Raw genomic sequence first — 24958 nt, forward strand, 5'->3', positions numbered from 1 at the left:
GGTCTAGAGACCACTTTTTCCTGGTCTCGGTCTTGTCACGGCCTCGACAGTCTTTGGTCTCGGTCTTGTCTTGGTCTCGGGGTCTCCCGTTCTCGATGGGTCTGGGACTGACATGTCGGTCTTGGAGGGATTAGAAGCCAACGATATGTCCAGGCACACTGCTGGCTTTGTAGAGCACAACATTCTACAATGGCTTTTATTATTTTTATGCGCCTTTTGAGTATTTTATGACAAACGTCTGCGCTCATCCTGTTTGTGACTGCAGAGAGGCAGACGGGACGCAGATGGGCGATCCACATCAATTCAACTAGAGAGAGAGAGACAGAGAGTTGCATGCTTGGGGAGTTGTTTGACTCTTACCTGGGGAAAGTAAAGTCCCATTTTGCATTGTAACTCCCTCTAATCCACGAGTTGAACCCTCTGTTCAGCATAAATCTATCTTTTGATGAGCGAAGCAACATAACGTACCTACAGAGAGATTTGCGCTGACGTGCAGTGGTGTGTCCAGATATTTTAGAATGGGGTGCCCCGACCAGGGCACTCGCTATGTACGTATTAAGAATACAGGATTGAAAGGATACAGCTTTAACTAATTAACATAATTAACATAAATGAATAAATACATAATAATAATAATAGTAACTATCATTGAAACAGAAGAAAAAATATTAAAGGGACTGTAAGGACTTTACAAATAGCCTTGAAATAGTTTCTGTTCTATGCCTGATTGTAATACACAACTTAAAATGAGTCCATCAGCATCAACATCTTAGCTTTAACATCAGCTTATTCCCAAATGCCATTTCTCAGCTTTCCTCTTTGGTCGGACAGGACCGGATTGATTTACAGACTGCCAAAGTCTTTATGACAACACCACGCCAACTGACAGAGTTCAGTAAAGAGAAGAGAGGTCTATTTTTTCCTCTGCTGAAAATGATTTCTGTGATTAATTTTGTAGTGATGGTGGACACTGGAGCCTAACTGTCAGACAGAAAAAGGACAGAAGAGCAGAAGAAAGATAAACTGGAGAGAGAAAGAGTGTCGGCTCAAACACTGGCTAAATTTTGTGCTAATGTTGACTCCAACCCACAGTCAGCAGTTATTCTGCAGTGGTCTGTTTAAACTTGAGAGTCTATCAATAAAATGAAGAGTGAGGTTACGTTAGCTCTGCTTGGTGAGGTTGGAGTTGGTAGATGAGCTCTGGTAGGACAGAACCAGGATTCACTAACGTTACACGTCTCAGAGCACCAGGCTGTGAGTAGAGCTAATTATAGCCAGCTACTAAACTATGCCACAAACTGACAAAGTTAGCTTCTTGTCACGTTTCAAACAGTAGCTCTACCTAATTGTTGATAAATATCTTTACCGTGTTAAATATGTGGAATATGATTATTTTAAAAAGACACTGGGCATTTTTGGGTGGTATCAGTGCACAACTTCCTGTCTCACTCCATCTGCTTTTTGTTAAACTAACACATTTTTTTGGTCTCGGTCTTGGTCTTGGTCTCGGTTTGACTAAGTCTTGGTTTTGGCTTGTTCTGTCTCGGCCTTAGTCTTGGTCTTGTCTCACTCCTTACCTTCTGGTCTTGGTAGTGTCATGGTCTCGGCTGAGGCGGTCTTGACTACAAGTCTAGTGTGTGTGTGTGTGTGTGTGTGTGTGTGTGTGTGTGTGTGTGTGTGTGTGTGTGTGTGTGTGTTGTCTATCTCTGTGGTAGCTCTGTGATTGGCTGCAGAGCCTCTCACCCTCTGACTGCTGGGACAGGCTCAGGACCCTGAAGGTGAAGGATAATAACAGTGATTTACTACAGTATCAGTGTATTTTCCAGTGTTGAGCGGTTAAGCCTTACAGTAATAATAATAATAATTCTTTTACTAGTAACAAGCAGTGCAATGAATTACTATTTTCTGGTGAAAGTATTAGTTACTCCACCAAAAATGGCTCCATACTGTTGTAACTAACCCACCAATGATTGAAAACACAACAACCTGAGGCTGATTTAACTGCACTTGAGCTGAGCAGCAAGGCAGACTGCTTCATGGTTGCCTGCATATTCACAGGAAAACCACATTCTCTATTAGACATTTGTTTCCTTTTCATTTAACGTCATAAAATGAACCTTAGTCTACATTTACATTAGCTTAGCTTAGCTGAAACAGCTGGATACATAGGAGTTTGTCAGCCGCTCATCTGCTTACCAGCAGCCCCTAAACAAACCCAGTCAGGTCAACAAACTCACGTGAAGTGTGACCAACCAGACGCTACAGCAACAACCAGCGGCTGGAAACCCTTAGGTTGAGATCAAGAGGAGTACAGTATCAATGAAATCACAATAATGAGCTATCAGGCTTTGTTGTGTTGAGATAAGGCAAAAAAGTAATTCATTATCACAAAAAAACAATCTTTGTTGTATCGAGATAACAAGATAATAAGTCATAATCACAAGATAACAGTGCATAGAAAAAGATAGGAGGCTGGTAACTCTGGGCTTCTGTACTTCAGAGAGTTTTCTGATAAACTTGATCATTTATGCAGTTTTCCCCAGGAGGGGGAAGCAAAAGGGAAATTAAAAAACATAACCTGCTTCATTTTTATGTTTTTATTAATTAATTAATTTTTTTTTAAAGCCAACCGTTTTAGCTCCTTCTAACATTTCATGAAATCTTCAAAATCAAAAGACTAAACATTTCCCTTCCTGTGAGTTTATGTCAGAGCTCCCTCTTTAAATGTCCCGCCCTTTTCCCTCTGAATGAAAGCAGTCTCCTCTTTTATGTTCACTCCATTAAATCTCTGCAGCTCATGGTGCTTTCAGTTCAAACACTTCGTTATAAGGAATATTTTCTGTGTTTCAGTTAAATCTGAGCCACATTTACAGGTTCAGAAACAACTCTGGTTAAATATGTTTAACATAAGAACTTCCTTTTTATGGAGCTAAGATATTTCAAAATGGAGCTCAAAAAAAAAATCTGGACAGTTTATGAAGTAATGTCGATGTCAAAACAATAATGAGAGCATTTTTCCTGCCCAAATATTTTTTACCTTTTTGAAGCAGTTTCATTTTTTGCTTTTGGTGTCTAGAAATAAGTTTTACTTCCAGACATGTGGCTTAAAAGCTACTGAAATGAGGTGAAATAAAAGAAGTTTGATGAAGAAAAGATAGAAATACACTCTCTAAGGTTGGAGTTTTGATCTCTGTCAGGATTTATTTTTGATTTGTACCGGGCTGTGGGCTGGGTTTCTTGTAGCTCACTTCGTTTTCTGTTGATTGTTTTGAATTGTTGTCCTAAAGGCAGACACTGAGGTCTGCTGTACTGTGGTCAGACTCATGAAGGTCCCCAGCTTTGATTGATCAATAACTTCTGATCCTGAAAAACGTTAATGCAGGGTTTGTATTTTTATGGACTTGTACATTACAAAGTTGTTGTTTTTTGTCTAATAAATACTGCTTTGACTGAAACCACATGTTGACTGGCTCTAAATTACAGGTATTTTTTCGCATCCTGTGAAGCTGGCTCTCCCAGAGATGGGTCAGTATCAGCAGAAGTGTAAATGAAGTGTGTTTTTATGATTGTCTCCTCCACACTTCCACAGTGCCTCATTTAACTATCTCAATATTAATCTCTGAACCTGCATTAGTCTGAAAATGCTCTGCACAAAGATAATCTAAATATTGTAAATAAATACACATATATTAAAAGTGACATTCACAGTCCCCGACATGGATGAGAACTAGAGCCTTATTTAGCGGGTTTTGTTGTGTGTGTGAAAGTCACGCTCTGAAAATTCTCTAAATAAAGCGTGAATGCAGACCCATATCAGATTTTTTTCGGTGGGAGTCCGTTTATTTGTGTTTTTGGTCAAGTAAAAAATATGGCCCCGTCTGAGTGCAGAGGAAACCTGCAGAGGAGCAGGGAGGGGGTGTTTGGTGTGAGCGCTCTGGGCTTCTGCTGCACAAAAACACTGCTGTAGGGGTAATTTCTGCCCTAAACCTTGTGGTAGGATCCAACTTGTTCCATCCCGGAGTATCACTTTAAGGACCTTAATAGTTTTTTGTCAGAATACAAACACCTAAAAGAGAAATACAGCGCAATGGCAAACTGGACTCTGTTAACATGGAAGCAGTAGTATGTCATGCTCCAGCAAGGCTGTACGTCAAGTCCATCAAGACTCATAACTCATATGAGAGCTGTGAAAGGTGCACAGTTAGACGGGAGCTCACAGGAAGACAAGAAGTGTTTGACAGCTGGAATGAGGACTGCACACCCAGAGCGACCAGGCTTTCAATACGCAGGAGTACACAAAACACCAGACAGGCATTAGCCCATTCATTGGTCAAATAATAAGATAAAAGGTCCCATTTTTTTAAAAAAAGATGAAAATTGTTGTCTAAAGAGGAAAACATAAAAAAATGTCTAAATGATAAAATAAGGTGAAAATGATAACACCTCAGATACACCAGGTACCAGCAGCCAGACTCTGTTCCATTATGTGTTGACTGTGTTCATCAACTCACACTGGCTGTTCATTCAGTCCATCAATCAGTGTGACTGACAGACAGCTTGAGTCACAGACCCAGGAGTTCCTGCTCTTCTCTCCATTCATCAGTCTGTCTTCATCCATGTTGGGCTGTTAAAACTCAAACCTGTTGACTCCTGGTCTGGCTCTGCTCATCATCACGTCATTCATCGTAGTAGAGATAAATACAACCTGACTTTGACACAATTTGTTTTATTTTGAAAGTCACTGGTTGTTTTAGGTAGTTTCCATTCACAACCTCCTGTCCCGCTCAATCTTCCATATGCTGAATTTTTGTGTCACAGCTGTCAAAACTCGTATGGCTGGGTATTACCTGCGACATGATGGAGCAGCCACGCAGACAGACTGCACCAGAACAGATCCAGTGTGAGTCGACACAATGACTTGAATGAAACCTTTCTGATCTGTTGTCCTGATGGAACGGAGCCGCAGAGGCAGAGACCATCTGCTCCCTGTCACTTCACACACGTACACACACACAGAGAGTCAAAGTTCAAAGGTCAGTCCCACTGTCTGTCTGGAGTCATTAAAACTCTCTGGACACAGCTGAGCTGCAGTTAGAGGCTGAGGCAGAATGAGCTAAACACACTGAACACTTGTGTAAAGTTGCAGTGACGACTTTCTGTCGCAAGAGGGCACCAATGGCTTATCCAATAAACTCAAAGCATGAGAGCAGTTTACATGGAGATGGAGAGTCTGTTCCTTTTAGTGTGTCCGTCTGAGTCTAACTGGTGATTCCCCATGTTTCCTTATTGACTGCTCTCTAAAGTCCCTGTGAGGAGTTTCTAAGTGATCTTGAAAAAGTCTCCCTTCTAGATATATTCCTGGTCATAACCCACACTTTAAAATGAGATTATCAGCGCCAATATTGTAATTATTTTAGAGAGAAAAAACAACGAAGGAAACCCAAACAACATGTTAAGGTAAGAAACTAGAGGAAATAGAGCTGTCCTGTCAACCAGTGTCAAAAGTGCAAACTTCCTGTGTTTGTAAGCATGTGAGCAGCAAAGAATAGAATAGAACTTTATTTGTCATTGCAAGAAGTACAACGAAAATGCAAAGGTGTCTGCCACGCTCCACACTTGGCTTACGGAGAGTCTCTCATGTGTTAAATGAGGGGTCTCAGACCACAACAATTCACACAATATTTCACACCACAACGACAAGAAAAACATCTGTGTTTACACGGGAAGGCTGAAGGACTGAAAACGCTGCGGTGAGCATGCCAGGCCTGTGGTTGGCGCTATAACTGTCTTGTCCAGAGGCAGCTTTTAGTAGATCCACTAAAGTAGAGTGTGAGGATTGTAACTACGTTGACTGTAAACAGAAATCCAACAAGGCGTTACGTTGCCATGTTACATGTTCTAAAAAACTTACTCAAACTTTTATTTTGGAAACCCTTTAATTTCTGCATCAGAGATGCCACTGCTGAGCCTCGGTGCGTCTTTAGCAGGCATCTTTCTTAAAAATAAAACAAAACCCTCCATGAGAATTGCATATATTGAAAGGTATTACTGTAAACTGGTAGCTCACCAGTTTCTGTGGCAGTCTGGTGTTTAACTCCACGTCAGTGATTGTGTATGTGTCTTGGATAATGAAGAATAAAGGCCCTGAAGGAATGTTTATGTGGCAGACTTCTGCTACATTTCTTTCTCTTTTTTTCGTTGTTTGTCATAATGAAAATGAGTTATCAGAAGCAGCTCACTACAAGTGCAGTTATAGCCTGAATAACAGCGCTGGTTTGAATGATGATGATGATGATGATGATGATGATGATGATGATGATGATGACGTGGATCTGTTGGTTGAGTTTGATACCTAGTGAGATAAAATGTGGGAGAGACATCAAAGTGTGTCTGCAGCAAGGGGCAACATCCGGTCAGTAAAAAAGAAGCCTATGTGGAAGTGCTAAAAGTTGATGTTCATAGAGAATCCATTTGAGGCTGGCTGCAGAAAGACAGGAAGTCACGTACAGCCACATAAGACAGACTCTTACAGCATTAAAAATGCATTTACAGCCCAGTTCCAAAAACAGCTTGGGTCGAAAACGCTGATTTCACACTGTACAGAGAGTGAATTGTTTTCTGTGGTGTAAAAGTTATTAGGATCGTTTATTTCTCCAATCAGAGACACAGCTCAGGTCACGTGACCGCTGGACGCCCTGTAGCTAGTAGAAAGGATACTCACAGCTGGCATCATAACCAATGTGGCTGCATCTGGGGATTGACGGGTGACGTCACAGAGGCTGCGTCCATGTTTTATACAGTCTGTGGTCTGCAGACTTCAGCTCACTAATGCGCTGTCTGTGCTGCCAATTTCCCCTGTTTTCAAGATGTTTTTGCACAACAATCAAAGTTTATGTACTGGTTCTCACATTTTCCTGCTAAGTTTATTTTTATAAACCACAACCTTTACGTGGGCATACGCCACTACCAAGCCCCAGTTTGCGTGTAAGCACGCTTTATAAATGAGGCCCCAGGCCAGTAACAGCTGGGAGTTCTACTCAGACACAAACAACACTTCAAGAGTAGATGCACAGAGCGACTGTAGCAAGCATCAAACCAATAAATTAGAGAAATCAACCAATGGAATCTTTCCGAATGACTTTTCCGAAAACAATAGTATACATGGAAAGGAATATTCAAACCTCTGGTCTACATGGGCCGCTATAATCAAACAGAATAGTCAATCGGGCATGCACAGAAAAATGTAAACATCATGAGATTTATCAAAGCTGGAAGACGACAGTTTGTTTTCCACGGTGTTGCAATACTCTGTATTGCGAGTTTGTCGTCCGTCCAGTCTTGAAATTATGTTCATTTCCTCAAAGTTTGGATCAAAAACAAACTTTTCGCAGCAGTCCAGTGCTGACGGCTCGCCGCCATTTTTAAAGTTGAGGAACGCCTCTAGTAACATCTTACGTCATACATATTGTCCTACATACATATCTGAGCATGTGCTGAAAGAACACACCCTGACAACTTTTCGTCTGAGTGGATACATGATACCTCAATCTGTTTGGGGAAAGGAATATTCCACCCCTGTGAAACCGATTAGATGTCCATTCGGATTGGCAATTTTCTTTTGGAATGAGGTGTATACAAAGGTTAAATTCTTTCTGTTTGAGCAAATAAACCAAATGCAAGTGGAATATTTGGGTCCATGTAAACGTGGCTATTGATCAGCTTCTGAATGGTCTATTCAGGGAGTTGGACACCATGTGTGGCACTTTCTGGATGATTAGACTGCAGCATCATTTAAAAACTTCATCTCCAGCAGGTTGGGAGTAAACAGGAGGAAGAGTTTCACGTAGGTTCCCGTGAAGAGGCTGGAGAAAAGCTCCTGGCTGTATTCAGACGAAGGAGGCCTTTTTAAAGCTGTGTTAGGATACGGTCTTTGGTTTGTCTAATTTAGGAGTTTGGATTTACTCCTGTATTTTGAGTTTCTTTGAGTCTTTATGATTCTTATCTTGTGTTGCCCTGTGTGTCTTCTTTTAGTCTACTGTTCTTGTTCCTTGTTTGGTTTGGCTCATGTGATATGTAGTTTTTTCTGTCATATGTATTCTTACTGTTTTGATGTTTTGGGTTTATCTTGTCTCTGTCTGAGTTTCCCACTGTTTGGTTTAGTTCTACGTCTCAGCTCTCCACCATCACCCCCATCATCACCCCCACCCCTCGCATCCACCACCACCAACCCTGCCCCTGGTCTCTCAGACCTGTGGCCCTCACTTCTCACCTGATGAAGGAGAGGATCGTTCTGAGGAAACTCTGCCCCATGGTGAGCTGTCATCTGGATCCTTGCAGTTCCCATACCAACTGAACATTAGGGTGGACGACGCTGTCATCTACCTGCTGCAGAGATCCCTGTCTCACCTGGAGAACACCAGCAGCACTGTGAGGGTCATGTTTTTTGACTTCTCCAGTGCTTTCAACACCATCCAGCCTTCACTGCTCAGGGGGAAACTTGAGGGAGCGAGGGTTGACTGTCACCTGGCTGCATGGACTGTGGATTACCTCAGCAACAGACCGCAGTTTGTGACGCTCTAGGACTGTTTGTCTGACATGGTGATCTGCAGCACAGGAGCACCCCAGGGGACAGTGCTCTCCCCCTTCCTCTTCACCCTGTACACCTCGGACTTCTCTTATAACTCTGGGAGCTGTCACCTCCAGAAGTTCTCCGATTATACAGCCATCATCCGATGCGTAGCACAGGGGGACGAGCAGGAGTACAGGACTGTCATGTCTAATTTTGTTGAGTGGTGTGACGTGAACCACTTCCAGCTTAACGCCAGGTTAACTGAGAGGAGGCGTGTCGAGGAGGGGAAGTGATGTAAACACATACTCTCTATGGCGTCTAGTTTATTGGAAACAGGATTACGAGAGGTGGCCAAGATGGCTGCAACGTGAAAGCGGCTCACGCTACCAGCAGACCATGTGCTGTGATTTTATGTTGTCCAAGCCAGCTATTTGAACTTTTGGAACCCAACTACTGATAAGGAAGAAAGGAAGCTTTCAAAACGATTGTTTAAAGCTAACTGACTTTTTCTGTAGCTGGATTTTTTTTTCTGTTGGCATTTGTTTAATTGGAGGAGCATGGCTGACAACTGACTCAGAAACAAACCAAAGACTTTCAGCAACAAGTACAGTCTCCTGTTTCCCTATGTGGCAGTGTTGTGTCAGAGTTTCACAACTACTATGTTGACCTTGACTCCTCACAAAACTCCGAGACCAGTTCACCTGATTCCAAGAAGGGTAAAATGAAAGGTGAGCCCAGCCTGAGTCAAGTACAAAAAATCAGCACCAATCTAATCAAAGAATGCTATGAAGATCTTTCCAAAAAAATTGGTGAGAACAAGGAAGCAATTAACAACAACATGAAAGCAATTGAAGATTTGAAGCAAAGCAAGGAATTCTTTTTTTCAAGAACTACAAGAAGTGAAGACAAGAACTACAAAAATGGAAGCCACCATCATGCAACATGAATAGAGTATTGCCGACTTGGAAGACAAAATAACAATTTGGAAAGACAACAGTGCCAAATTAACTTATGGTTACACAGACTTCCTGAAAAGGAAGGAGAAAATTTGAAGAACATTGTGACAGACATCTGCTGTTCAGTTGAGTACTCCAGTGAAGGGGAGGCCATCATCGACATCTGCCACCGTGCAGGGCCGAGGAGAGAGGCCAACAGACCCAGACCGATCATCATCCACTTCGCCACCAGAGACGCCAGGGACCGCGTCTGGAAGGCTGCCAAGACCGCGGACCTGCTGCAGGCCAGACGGCTTCGCTTCAGCGAGGACCTCATGGCTCGAGATAAGGAAATCCACCCGGTACTGCGGCCGCAAGTGGACGAGGCACGAAAAGAGGAGAAGAAGGCCTACTTTGTGGGAGTACAAGCGTTTGTTGATGTTAAAGAGATAAAAATTAAGAAGTGAAATGATCAGAATGCTTTGAATGAAGGTTCACGTTAATTAAGAGAACAATTCTTGAAACCTATTGGTATAAGTAGATCCTTTAAAATGATAAAGTGCCTTTCTTTGTTATAAAGATGATGGGAAACGAATCAAGCCAAACATTTAAGGGTAAATTAGGTATTTTGGAAAACTGGCTATTTTTGTAATTCATTCTTTTTTCCCTTTTTTTTCTCTTTCATTTTCTGTGATTGACATAATACCTTTTTAATTCTTTGAAGATCATTCCATTAAATGTTAGAGGAATTTGTGATAATACAAAAAGAAAAGCGTTATTTATATATTGTAGACAAAAGGACTCTGATATAATATTTCTTCAAGAGACACATTCCACGAGTAATGACATTAAATCTTGGAAATCTCAATGGGGCGATCACTGTCTGTTCAGCCATGCATCCACCCAGTCAGCAGAGGTCGCCATTCTCTTTAGTAAATTTAAAGGCAACATTATAAAATTTAGTACATCAGATGAAGGAAGATGGATAATTGTAATATGTAAATTGGATAAAACCACTTTCTGTCTATGTAACTTATACAGTTACAACAATCAAGCACTTTCAAAAAAATATGTTTGTTCAATTATGCTCTACATTGAAAGAATTTCAAACAAAATATAAAGATGCTCTCCTTATTATGGGAGGTGATTATAACGACGCTCCAGATGACAGTATGGACAGTATACCCCCTAGTCCAACGCTACATAATAGATTTAAAAGCACGGAATTTGTTTCCGATCAGCTTTCTGTGGTTGATGCATGGCGTTATTTACACCCACTAATGAAACAGTGAAACAATGAAACACTTGGACTAATGCAAACAGATCTCTTCAGTCAAGAATTGATTTATGGTATATCTCCTGGATACCTTCAATATATTTCACAAATACAACATTATTATGCCCTGTTATCAGACCACAAATTAATGACCATCCTTTAAGAGGGACTGACCAACAGAACAAGAAAACAAGAGGATACTGGAAGTTCAACAACAATTTACTGAATGACAAGGTGTTTTGTGATATCGTTGCTAGGCTAGCATCAGATTCTCTCAGTGGCAGTGTTAATAATCCAATACAAAAGTGGGGATATTTTGAATTTCTTATAAAACACCAAGCTATAAAAAGAAGTAAAGAGAATAAGAAAGAAAGAGTGTTAAAAGAAACCAAATTGATGGAAGAACTAAATAACGTGTTGTTAAAACCATCTCTAACTGAAGAAGACTCAATTAGACGAAAACAAGAAGAAAGAAGAAATTGACAAAAGGTATATTGAACTAGCTAAAGGAGCATTCATTCGTTCAAGAGCAAAATGGTTGGAACAAGGTGAAAAAAACACTGGTTATTTTTTTTCTTTGGAAAACAGGAATAGTAAAAGAAATAACATAACCTCTGAAAATAAATGAACAAATTGTAACTGATGTCAAAGATGTCTCTAACTTTATATATATACATATATATATATATATATATATATATATACATTTTACAGAGAAATTTACAAATCAATCATTATTATATCACACTGCGAGCAATTTTTGACTTTGTTGAAACATAATATCCCATGAATTTCTGAACAATTTAAGGAAGATCGTGAAAAACTAATCACAAAAATGGAAATGGCGGACGCAGTAAAATCAATGAGAAAGGGCAGATCCCCTGGCAGCGATGGGCTTACGTGGGATTTTATACTGATTTTTGGAACTTAATTGAAACCCCTCTTTTTGGGGTATTTAATCAGTGTATCGAACTAGAAGAAATGTCAACAACAATGAAACAGGGCTCAATATGGCTCATACCATAACCAGGCAAAGTCCCACTTTATATATAAAATCGGAGACCAACAACACCATTAAATGTGGATTATAGAATTCTCGCGCAAATATTCAATAAAAGACTGAAAAGGGGGCTAAATGAAGTTATTAATGAAACTCAAACAGGCTTTATCGCCCAAAGACACATAAGCATCAACATTAGACTGATAATAGAATAGAATAGAAAATACTTTGTTTATCCCGGAGGGGAAATTCAGGAGTCACAGCAGCAATCAAGAAAACAAAAGTAAGAAAGTGTATAGAAAGTGCAAAAAGGTCCACAAGAAAATAGATGACGACAGCCCGTCCACCACTCTCCAGCCCAGCCAGTCTCCACCTCCACAGGGTCCAGGACTGAGCCTCCCCAGCAGTCTGTTCAGTCTCTGTCTCCTGGATCCTGTCTGCTCACAGCAGGCGAAGCTCCTCCAATGTGGAGCCGGCGTCCATTGTCAGCTCTGTCAGCCACGTCCGTGAACAGCACGATGCCACTCTGCCCTCCGGCAGCCCCTCTGCCGCTGGGTTAGCACAGCTAGCTTGTCCATCCCACCGGAGATAGATCCCACGTTTCCAACAACGATGGATGGAAGGACAGGTCCACGTTGTCACCTCCCAACTCACAGCTGAGAACCAGCACGTCGTCCTCACCTCCTCCTCCTCAGCTCGAGGGAAATCATCAAGCCTTACACCAGTTAGCATTGACATGCTACAGGCTGCTAGCAGCTAATTTCACATGTAAACAATGCAGCCATGGATACATGTAGGATTTCCAGACAAACACAGGAGAAAAGAAGTAAAAATATCACTGAAGCCACAAAAAGTTTGGTGTCCATGATCCACTCCAAATACAAAGATGACGAAAAAGAGACGAAAAAAATTTCAAGGAACGGACAAAGAAGAGAGAGCTGCTGCAACAGGCTGCTACTTGGGCAGCGCCTAACATGATAATGGATTTAATTGATTATTCAGAATTCATAGAGACTGACGCCTTAATTATTTTTTGGGATTTCTATAAAGCTTATCATACAGTGGAGCTACATTTTATTTATAAAACTCTGGAAGGTTTTGGTTTTGGATTTAACTTCATTGGTGCAATTATGATGTTTTACAAAAATATTAACAGTAGCATAATGCTGAACTCAAATTCCACTCCACAATTCCCTGTACTACGTTCTGTTCGCCAAGGATGCCCTTTAGAGCCATTTTTTTCTTGTTAACTGTGGAAATGTTATCTATACATATTTCAAACAGCACTGCCATTGAGGGTATCTCCATATTCAAAAAAGAAATTCAAATTACTCAACTTGCAGATGACACTGCTTTATTTGCAAAAGACAAAAACAATGTCAAGGCAGCAATTTCTTTGGTTGAAAATTTCTCTAATGCCTCAGGGTTAAACCTAAACAAATCAAAGTGTGAAATTTTATGTTTATATGATACAGAAGTTTCTTCTATGTGCAACATATCTGTTAAAAAATGTGTCAAATATCTTAGTGTTCACATATGCAAGAATTCTAAAGAGTGTCAACAACATAGCTTTGGACCTAAAGTCGTGAAAACTCAACAGATCCTGAATATGTGGCTACAGAGAGACTTTTCACTTTTTGGATGGGTTTTGTTGAACAAAGCCAAAGGCATATCTAGATTGATATACCCTGCTCTTTCACTTTTCGTTAAAGACTCAACATCCACAGTTATTGACAAACTTATTACTAACTTTACTTGGAAAAATAAACACCTTCATCTAAAGAGAAATGTTCTTATTGGATTCAGAACTGAAGGAGGAATATAAATGTTGGACTTTTTTGACCTAAACCATACTTTTAAGATCAAGTGGTTAAAGGAGTGTATAAATAAACCCAAGTTGTTATGGTATTTCATTCCAAACTGTATTTTTCAAAAGCTGGGAGGTTTACAATTTTTGATGAACTGCAATTACAGTGTCTCTTAACTACCTGTTTTTATTATTATTATTATTTTTTATTATTTTATTATCCAGTTTTTATAAGCAAGCGCTGAGTGCATGGAAACTGCTACTGCCATAATTTTTCACCACACAAATGTATTATTTGGAATGACTGTTGTGTTCTTAAAAGAAATCGATCATTAATAATGCAATCTTGGATTCAAAGGAATATTATTTATGTTCAAGACCTGGTGGATAATAACAGTGAAATTGTTAAATATGAATTGTTTATATCAAAACACCAATTTCCTATTCCTTATAAAGAATACAAAGCAGTTGTTCAGTGTATTCCTATTGGACTTATTCAGTTAATGAAAGGCTACAGTCTGGTGCCAGGTCCAGGAATAAATGACAATATATGTGTGAATATGTGAATGGAATAAACCTATTGGAAAAAATGTAGTAATAAAAATAAGAGAAGCCATTCAAACAAACAAAATTTGTCAAATGAAATGCAAATCTCTGTGGAACTCACAATTTTCAAATATAAACTGGAAAAGTACCTGGACTGTGCCATTTCAATATTGTATTGATAATAAAATAAGAGAAACTAACTTCAAAATTTAAACAGATATTACCCAACATACGAAGCTCTTTCCAAATTTTCTGACTCGGACTCCAAATGCCGCTTTCGTCGAACCTCTGAAAACATTATCCACCTTTTCTTTACATGCCCAGTAACTGACAAATTATGGATAGAAACAGAAACCTACCTTAAGCAAAAACTTTCAATAACAATCAGCCCTAGGGCAAAAAACATAACCACACTTTATGACCACTCAAAAAAGGAAGTAGAGAAAATAGTGAACATGTTTATTCTTTTTGGTAAATACCACATCCACAAAGCAAAATTCTCCAGTTCCAAACCATTATTCATACTACTACTTGCCGAGATCAGGGTCTATATACAGTCATTAAGACAGTTAACAAACAAAAAAAAATCAATAGAATTATGTAATGTGTATGACAACATGATAACTTAATATACCTGTACATGTTATGATGTGTTGGATTGTATTTGTCATGTTTTGTACTAGTTTTGTATTCTTGGTTTTGTCTGACTGTCTGACTTGAGTTCTTTTATTTAAATTTTTTGATTTGTATTGTTCTTTTGTTCCTTTTCTTTTTTCATGTTACTCATCTTTTGTATTCATGGTATATTTCACAATGAAATGTCTGCTTTTCTTGCAAATTTATCACATGTATATTTGTACAGTTCACCAGTAAAAAAGAACAACAAAAAAAAAAGTTTATTGGTAACAGTAGCAGGTATCCCTACTTGGTGAAAGAACGCGCCCACAGGACTGGACTGTACCCCTGTGTCTTACTCTGGATGTATGAAAATAAAGGCTGCGGCTTGTGTTTAACAGGACCTGTTTGTATTAAGTGTGTGTCGGTGGGGGGGTCAGTTACAGCAATGGTCAAACAGAAAGGTGTGGGGGAGGGGGTTTCAAAGCTGGTCAATCATCCAGCAAGCACTTGTGAAGAAGCATTCCGGCAGTTCAACAGACCTCTCTGGTTTCAGGTCTTAGACCAGGTCTTGGGTCCAGGCAAACCCAGGAGAATCAGGAGAGCCCTGAAACTGATCTATAAGGATTACAGGGTTTGCCTTGAAATCTGTGTTCATTAAAGTTGATGTGTGAAATTAAAGCAAAGAAATCAGTTTCTACCTCTAAAATACGAGACAAGCAAGACTCTGAACTCAAAGCTGGAAAACTACGTTTTATGACCATCAAGAGGAAATTCTGGCATTTCAACATCTGAGCTTTAAATTTAGTTGTAATATTGTAATAATAATATTAATTATAATAAAATGCACTTGTGTCTGAAAAAAGTGTGATGAAAATGATTATTGTTGTTAGTACTAGACAATCTTTTTAGGAAGTGCTGTGGGCTTTCCGGACACCTATACCTATTCTTTCAGCTATAGGTGGCATACTGGTACCAGCTCATCATTTAGTTGTTTCTTGGCATTCCCCTTATTTATTGCCTGCTATACTTTAGACAGAATATATATATATATATATATATATATATATATAAGATTGAATAAACTTTACATATTAACTCCTCCACAGTTGATTAATTCTGTATATATTGTTATATCTTTCAAATTTATAAAGATTTAGTTTCTCAGTGATAAGCACCCAGTGACTAATCAGGTGTTAAATCTTGTGGAGCCCAGCGATGAGGAAGAACATTTGATTCAAAGCCAAAGTTCCCCTCAGATAAAACCTGGGGGCCATTTAAGTCGGGTTATAAGGGCCACACACACACACACACACACACACACACACACACACACACACACACACACACACACACACACACACACTGAAAGCTGCACTTTTTTCCCCGCTTCAAACCACGTGTAGGGTTTCATCCCCTGAAAGTGACGGACAGCCTCTGGGGCCAATAGTAAGGCCAGCACTCCTCGGGTTTTCTCGGGTCAGGGTTTAGAGATACTAATATGACGTCAGAGGGGGCCGCACCAGGCGGTGGAGGCGTATCTTGCGCTATAAAGTCACTCCAGCCTCTAATGCTGCAACTTCTCCAACTTTGAAAGAGTACCACAGACCGCCGTGTACTCTGCAAAGCCTCATCACGTTTAGAGCCTCCACCTTTTCCACTCCTTCTGTCTGCTTTGCTTCACCATGCACCACAGCCATGTCCCCCAGCTGCTGCTGTCTCTGCTCTGCATCGGATCGGCTGGTGAGTACTGACTTTACGCCTCAGCTCTGTGCCGTGTAGACTCAGTCTGTTTCTCTTGGATATAGGTCAAACAGAGCAATCCTTTTCCTCATCTTAGCGGCCACAGGGCTTGCAAGTTTCACCAGTAGAAGGTACACAGTGTGCTCGTAAGAATCCGCACCAAAGTGACTAAAAGTAATCGCTTCAGTAATGCCTTACGCAGAGTTTCTGTGGATTTTTGCAAGTTGAGCTCTTTAAGTTGAGCGTGGCTGTGCGAGTCACGGAACATTTGTGTGGACAGTTCATTCAGTTCATGCAGTCAGGACAGCAGCTATTTCCGTGGCCCTAGTTTGATGGAAACTGTCCCTTCTTACAGCCCAGACTGAGCCGGAGTCAGAAGAAGTGGTTCCCTGGCTGCTGTCCGGACAGGAGGCGCACCTGTCCGCCGTCCACACGCTGAGGCGCCGCGGTCAGCGCTCCTTGGACGTCCCAGGGGGAGGGCACCGTGACCCGGGTCGTATAATACTGTCAGTGCCCGCTTTCGGAAGGACCCTGTATTTAAACCTGTCGCAGGACAGTGACTTTCTCTCGGGGGGCTTTGTGGTGGAGGAGAGGCGCAGGGAGCAGCCCGTGTCTGTCAGCCGCTTGTCCACCAACCAGCGCTGCTTCTACTCCGGATTCATCGTCAACCACACGGACTCTCTGGCATCTGTGAGCACCTGTGGAGGCCTGGTAAATCCATCTCTATTCTTATGCCGAGCAGTTCATGCAGCTGAGCTCAGCACCGTGAAATGCAATAACATGAAGGGACAGGTTGTCCCTAAGTTAGAGGGAAGCAGGACTTTCATCCCCTGCCCCTCCAGTTAATCTGTTGACCCCCCACCTGCTAGTCTGAAATCCCACAGTGCCAGTGTCAAACACCCAACTCCACAGGGCTGTCTTTACATGCTGATGGAGTTCTCAGATTTCAGACGTGTGTGTGTGTGTGTGTGTGTGTGTGTGTGTGTGTGTGTGTGTGTGTGTGTGTGTGCTTTAAATAAGAAATAACTTTTCCACCATGATCAAAAAGTGAGTTCAGTTTTTTTCTGTTGGAGTCACTTAAATAACCTAACACACAGCGAGCCATTACAGCCATGTGGTCTTACACCATACTTACGATAAGGTCCTACTATTTAGTTTTTGTGGAGCTCTCAACTGCATCTCAAACCTCAGATGGAGATGCTGACCTCCATCAGCTGATGGAGACTGAGAGCTGATAGATGACAGACCTATCTTTGCTTGATGAATGTGAGCATCAGTCTCTCAGTGTGCCCAAACCTCCCTGCTCCATCCTCACAGCTCACCTGACCCTCAGCTCTCTGCGTCTGACCAAGGAACAATCAGGGGGCAATGTGGGCGAAACATGTCAGGGTGTTTTTATGGCAGGATCAGGGTCTGGATTTTATCAGGATTGTTTTTCATATCCAGACTATTTTGACCTCAGAACAACATTTTTAGACCCAAATATTTCTGATCCTGCAGTCAGAGCTTTTTCTGCATCGTTTTATATCTTTGATCTTGTGTCCTTGAATGTGTTTCTCAAGCTGTCACGTTTAAACATGGTAAATACGTTTAAAGACGTCAGCTGTAAGAGATGTTGAGTGTCTGCAGAGTGTACAGAGCATAGACTAAAAAAAAATAGACGTCATCTTGCTCAGCTCGAAGTGAGGTCACCACAAAAACTGCTCCCCCTGGTGGCTGGCTGCAGTATAGGTCAAAAAATCTGTCCCTCCAGTCATCCAGGATGGGCTGTGGTCAAACTTTAAAAAAAAAAAAAAAAAAAACACCTGGTAGAAATGTTTCTCACGTTCAATTGTTGAGGTGATTGAAAGAAATCATTTGGCTGTCTTGTATTCAGGTCCTCTTTTTTAAATAAAATAAATAGTTCAATTTTCATTAGTTATAAGAGGTTAAAACTAAGGTTCAGTGTACGCTTAACAATGATTGACAGCTGCCGTTCTCTTGGATTTTTGTTGCGGATTGTATGTCTGGAGGTAGGGTCAAGAAGTGATTAGACTCTCGAGAGAAAAAAAAAAAAATTGTCACCTGGCTCCACTCAGATTCTCCCAGAATCCCTTATCGTCTCTACTGCGCAGACTCTGGCTGCACCTGTGACGGGGAATTTTGGCTTCAAAACCGTACAATGGTCCAGGTTTCCCTTTGCAAAATCTTTAACACTCAAGTTCCTCCGGCTTTGATGTTTTGTATTTGGGTTGTATATCTTTTTTGGAACAGAGATGTGAGATAAAGTCAATTCAAATGCTCTTGGCGGCTTGTAAAAAAGCAATTACAAGGAGATGGTAAAGCCCTACTCCACCATTCTTAGATGATTGGATAGGAATAATTCTTGAGATATTAAAAAATGAAAAATTGACTTACAAACCAAAAATTCAAATTCATAAATTTTACCAGATTTGGAATAAATGGATTCTGTTTATTACCCCTAAAAGAGCAGATTTTATTTAATCTCACTGGCACAATCTTTTTGAAACCTGAAATTTATTACTTTCTGCTTGGTAAATGGCAATATCTTTTTGAAGACAGTGGCAGTCTACCCCTCTGGTTCATTTTTTTTTTTTTTTAGTTCCTGTTCCTAAAAAAATGGATGGACTTTGGTTTATACGTCCACATATGTATATGGATTTGTATTAATTTCTGTCCATTCCAAATAAACACACACAAAAAACAAAACAAAAACAAAAACAAAAACAAAAAGGTACAATGGCATATGCCAGAGTCACGCTGTCCACTCTATATACAGTCTATGGTGCAGAGCTGTAGCTTCATATGAACAGCCTGTGCAGAGTCCAGATGTAGTTAGTGAGACCTTACTAATGGATAGACTCTATGTACAACGTCAGAACATGATTCATTTCAGAGCCATAGATCAAAAGCTGAGCTGGAATGAAAGTACATGAAAGTGGAACTCAGGCTACATTTGGGCTCTGGGCCTGACTTTGGACATGTTTGAGCCTGGTCATAGAGTAACAGTAACTAGCTTAAGCCATGTGTAGAAGTGGTAACTTTGGCTTAACTTACTGTAACCCAAACATCTTCTAATTTAGGACAGCGTGTTCTGAAAAATCAGTTTCAATGATTTCAATCAGAAATCATGTGACTTTCAGGGCTCTGACAGGCACCCCCCTTGCATCCCAGTCCCACTTGCTGTTCAGTTATAAAGTAATGACTGGGACACTACTGACTGTGAAGTAAGATTAAAGTAGTATGAAGTTCATAGAGTCTGTGGTGGGATCTTTTTAAATCCCATCCCCTGCAGTACGCTGCTCCTCCTTTACCTTCATTTTATTCTTTGATAGCTCAGCACCACTGGCTAAAAACCTGGTTCAACTTTTTTATTATCTTTCCCTGGTACACATTTACTGTGGTATCCTCACTGACCCCTCTCCATCCTGCTCTGTAACAGAGCTGGACTTCATGGTGCAGGGCTGGAGAAAATCTGAATTTCCCTCTGTGAGCAGCGGAGTCCCTCATTAGTGGAGGTATTTGGATAATGCTCTTATGTAAAGTGAGTGCTCAGGTAGAGGGAGGTAAAGGCTCAGTGCGGCACCTCCAGCAGAAACACGTGGGAAATGAAAAAATGATGCAAAGCAATCATGTGTGTGACAACCAGCAGCAACCTCATTGTTAAAAAGTGAAGTCGACGCACAAGTGCAAAAAAACCCTCTTCCCTCAATTCCTATTTGAGGCTGTCACCTTACATTTATTTTCAGAGTGACATCCTTGTTTAAAAAGATGGTGCTTTTGTTTTCTGACTCAGCTGTAGAGGCTGTAGAGGTGTTGAGTGTACTTCAGAGGGTTTTGCAAAAACTCATTTTATCATAATCACGTTGTTTCTTTTCTGTAGTGACCTTAAGGTGAGACAGAGTCAGACTGTAATCGTTTGGCTGTGAATTCTCCTCTTCAGAAACTGACAGGTGGTTGTTATTCTCTGTGCTTTGAGTCTGGTCCTGCTGGAGGTTTCTGCCTGTCCTTACCTCTGTGACCATAACGACGTGCCGCGCAGGTCTCCACTCACGGCGGGTTGAGATGAGATCAGACTCGTTATTTTTTGTCTTGACGTTAGGTTTCTGTTAAGAACACAACATAGCTGGTCTGTTAACGTTTTTGAAAGCTTCTTGTGTTAACAGTTAATGTGATTTGGAGCTGTATAAATAAAGACTGAATTCTTATGCTGCTGAAGGATGAATCAGCCATAAACATGCAGGTGTTTTTGTTGTGTTGGAGCGATAGTTAAAAATAACTCTGGATGATAAACTCTGATCCTAAGGAGACTTTCAGGTCACTTTGACTTTTCTTTTTCAGCTAATAAGGCTCTTTAGAAATGACAGATGGGTGTGTGTGTGAGTGTGTGTGACTGAGTCTGATCAAATAGACCTGATGATGTCTGTAAATGGTAAAAATGGGCTGTAGTGCTCAGACCACACACTGCAGATCACATCCACACTGATACACAGATGGCTGCTGTGTCACGAGCCTGTCAGTATTACACCTGCTTATTATCGCTGCCTTGACTCTATGCGTCAGTGGCCGACAGTGTAGAGCTGTACATTTAATATGTCACTGTGCTGACACTCATTACTACTCCTCCGAAACACAGGAGGGCAGTGTCATCTGTATGAGCATCTTCATGATCATCAGATTGCATATTAAGTTATATTATTTTTACGTGTTGCTGTGTGTTATACAGCAACTGTTAGGAGGAAGAACAGAGAAGAGATGTTGGAGGAGTTTGAACATTCGGCTGATGAGCAGCAATCCCAGAAATGTTGTAAATACAGGAACGCTGAACCAGAGCTCCTCTTGATTCTTTCATAGTTAATTGTATCTATGACCTATCTTTTTTTGTGGTTTTTGTGGTTTAATTGAACGGTTGGTAATTTTAAGCTTAAATATTTAGAGCCATGTTGATGTAAGATGATTTCTTGGTAAAAGCTCAGCAGAAGGGGAAGTCAGTGTATTTGGAGGTCTTAAAGATTCACAGGTTGATGGACCAACCGTTGTTGCACATCAGACTGGGTTTGTAGGCTCCTGCGCTGAAAAAGGGCATAAGGGCAAAACTATGGCGTAGGGTACGGTGTCAGTTCAGCCAGGAACACTTCAGCACGTTGACAGTGGGACCTGGCATTGAACCCCAGACCTTCTGATTGAGAGGAGACTCTACCTCTGAGACACGGCCACGGTGTGTGTGCAGAGAGTGGACTTGTGATGTACAGCTCTTCCTGTGTGTGCCATGTGTAGAAGTATTTAGGTTGGTGCTCAACTAGTGCAGTAAAGTACGCAGGGATCCGTTTCACTCAGGATCTGCTGCAGTCCAAAGACTGGGACCTGTTAAACCACACTAGAGCTTGGTCTAAGCTTGATGCGTGAAGTCGTTTTAGCAGCTTTGCCTTCTCAGGCTGTCCTTTTCAATCAGAAATTTTCCTTGTCACACACCTTGGAAAGCTGAGACACATGGACAAAATGTGGACGAACAGGGGCTCATAAGTAGAAAAATACAGTTATTGATATAGTTTATCACATAGAGGTCTCCTTGATAACCATGTGAAGAGTGAGTCCTTGCTGCCACACTTGGCAGTGAAGAGGAAGGGGTGTAAAAATCGTTAACAAATGCTAACTTTCTCTACTCTAGTTTCGTACTCTGGTAGACGTGCGTTTGTGATGCAGCGCCCCCTGCAGTTTGGGTTTGGGAAAGGACACCCCCGGATGCTGCACGTAGTGTTAAAACCGTAAAAGCCGCACGCGCTCTCTTTGCTTATTCTGGGTGTGGTCTTTGTGCGAGAACCTGGGCTGATTTCCCTGAGATGTGATGGATGTGAAGTGTGATTTATCCTGAATCTTCCTTTGTGTCCACACACACACAGCAGTTTCAAACCATGGATATCAGACGTCTGGTTTCCCTGCCTGTTCACCACATCTTAGTCCTTGTTTGCACGAGGGTAGGGACAATAAAAAAAACAGGACAGTGTATCACCAACTCACCCGTGGATATTTGACAGGAAACAGGCATGTAGGAATCAGGCTTTGGTGTCAGGGTTTTCAGCAGATCCACGTACCTCCTGTTACACAGTGACAAAGTGGGCTGGGTTCATCAACAATGAGGCAACTTTTTTCATATTCTGCGTTTTCAGTCGCCCAAAACTCTGTTTCAGTGTAAATAAACAACCAATAATAATGAATGTTTCCATGGAAACTGGACCCGAAACTGATTTCACCAAACATCAAACTCAACTCTTAGGCTTTGGTTTGTCTCTCTGACACATTAACACATCTCACACTATCACTGCTGTTTATCATCATGCGCGCGCACACACACACACACACACACACACACACACACACACACACACACACACACACACACACACACACACACACACACACACACCTCCTTCTTTCCTGTTGCATGTTGGGTAGAACTTCAGTAGAAACTTTCAGGAGTAGTTTCTATTCTCTGGCAGGGATGCACAGATACCGATCCTGGTATTGGGTGTCAGTGTATCGGCGCCTCTTTAAGCTGGTTTGGTATTGGTGGAAAGGGGCCGATCCACGGTGCTGATCCAGGCAAACAGCTCTATGCCCTTTTTTTTTTTTTTTTTTTTTTTACTAACGCTCTTGGCTACTTGATTTAAAATGTGACCTCTGGTGCACTTTTTTTCTGCATCACCCGTCTACAGGGATAAAAGTTTACCACTGAATAGAATTTCTGTAAGTTCTGAAGCCTGTTTTTTACCAAAATGCTGATAAACATTTGAATATTCTTTAGTTTAAATAAATATTAACTTCAGTAATTCCATCTACTCTTTTTTTGCCTTTTACCCAAAACATTGTCAGTCTTATCCCACAGCAGGGCATGCAGGTTATCATTTAACAGTGGTATCCACTGATACCCAAAGCCCAGGTAGTTGGACTGTGCATCCCTGTTCTCTGGGTCGGCCCAGGCTCTGTGAAACCTTCAGGGGGAGAAGCCCAAACATAAAGCTCCTCCAGTACCAACGTGGTCCCAGGGAGCCTGTGCGGGTCTGACTCCACGAGGAGCCGGCTGTTGGTAACATGATCCAGTCACAGACGCTGTCCTTAACCCTGTGGATCAGTCTGCTACACACACACACAAACACACACACACACACACACACACACACATACACATACACAAGCCAAAAACCTGGAGGAGCTCTGCTTGCTGTTCTTATCTATTGACGTGTTATTTTAAAGAGTCAAATCAGAGTCTTGTTTTTGCAGTTCCAGCACAGGAACAAACCCCCCGAGGAGCACGTGCAGTGACTTAGTTCACAGAATGTGAAAAATAGAAGATGCCCGTTGAAAAAGGCCATGTAGGGCTTTAACATCAAGAAACAAACAAGTTACAAATCAAACCTGTACCATTCAGGTTTGTTTGTGTGTGTGTGTGTGTGTGTGTGTGTGTGTGTGTGTGTGTGTGTGTGTGTGTGTGTGAGAGTGATGCCTTGAATCTGGGCGCGTGAATGAATACCAGTTTAGTCAGTGGGGTAAAAAAGAAACAGAAAGTTAGAGAACCTCACACTCAGGGAATGAAGGCATTGACATTTCTGATCCATAGTTTTCCAGAGCCCAGAACCTTTATGTGCCAACTCCCTCATTCAGTGATGACCGCTTTTGAAGAGGACATTTTGTTGTCTGTGGTTCTGTCTGAAATGTGATTGGTGGCGATCTGTTGTTTTGAGTGTTTATTTGACATAATCAGGAATACACCAGATAAACCTCTGATCAGACTCTGCTCGGTTGCGTGTTGACTTCAAGCTTTTTTATCCGTCACCTCACACCGGCTGTGTTCAGTCGGCATGTATCAGGACCTCCAGACAGCTGGAGTCACAGAGCCAGGAGTTCCCGCGCCTTCCACCCCAGTGATGATCCTCTCCTGGTTCATGTTGGGCTGTAAAACCTCAAACCTGTTGACCCCTGGCCTGGCTCTGCTCATTATGTCAGTTTGTTGGGGTAGTCAAGATAAACACGACCTGGTTTTGACACGGTTTGTTTCTTTTGAAAGTCACTGGGTGTTTTTAGGAACTTTCTGTGCACAGCTTCAGGTCCTGCTGTGTCTGCCCTACAGTGAACTGACACGTCACAGCTCCTGCGTCTGACAAAAATAGGACTGTTAGCTCTCTGCTGCGACCTGTCGGAGCAGGGAGGCAGCCAGACTTAGAGGGAGTGGATCCAGTGTAAGTTGACACGTCTGCTTGAATAGAAACCTATCTGATCCAGTGTTGTGACGCAGCAGAGCCAGACCACAGACGCATCATACCACTTTTGGCACAGGGTGAGCTGGAAGCATCAGTCTCAGGTAAGGGAAGGTGGGGGAGGCTCGCTTGTGTTAGCTGTGGTTAGCTCCCCGCTACGTGAGGCCATGAGGCTTTCCTCAGAGGGACAGACTCAGGTTTGGAGAGGAGACTGA

General features: G+C 41.5%; 1 protein-coding gene across 1 annotated transcript in view; it reads left to right on the top strand.

Annotated features, from left to right (window-relative positions):
• The first annotated feature begins 16339 nt into the window (after nt 1-16339).
• Nucleotides 16340-24958, top strand: part of adamts17 (ADAM metallopeptidase with thrombospondin type 1 motif, 17) — a 95388-nt gene continuing 86769 nt past the window's right edge. Inside the window, exons 1-2 of the mRNA XM_074665576.1 lie at nt 16340-16491; nt 16847-17202. Coding sequence (XP_074521677.1) covers nt 16434-16491; nt 16847-17202 — 414 coding nt within the window. The 5' untranslated portion in view covers nt 16340-16433. The remainder of the gene's footprint in view (nt 16492-16846; nt 17203-24958) is intronic.

This window comes from Halichoeres trimaculatus, unplaced genomic scaffold (assembly GCF_033239565.1).
Source record: "Halichoeres trimaculatus isolate MK-OKI-2021-1 unplaced genomic scaffold, fHalTri1.1 fHalTri1_scaffold_3, whole genome shotgun sequence".
NCBI lineage: Eukaryota > Metazoa > Chordata > Actinopteri > Labriformes > Labridae > Halichoeres > Halichoeres trimaculatus.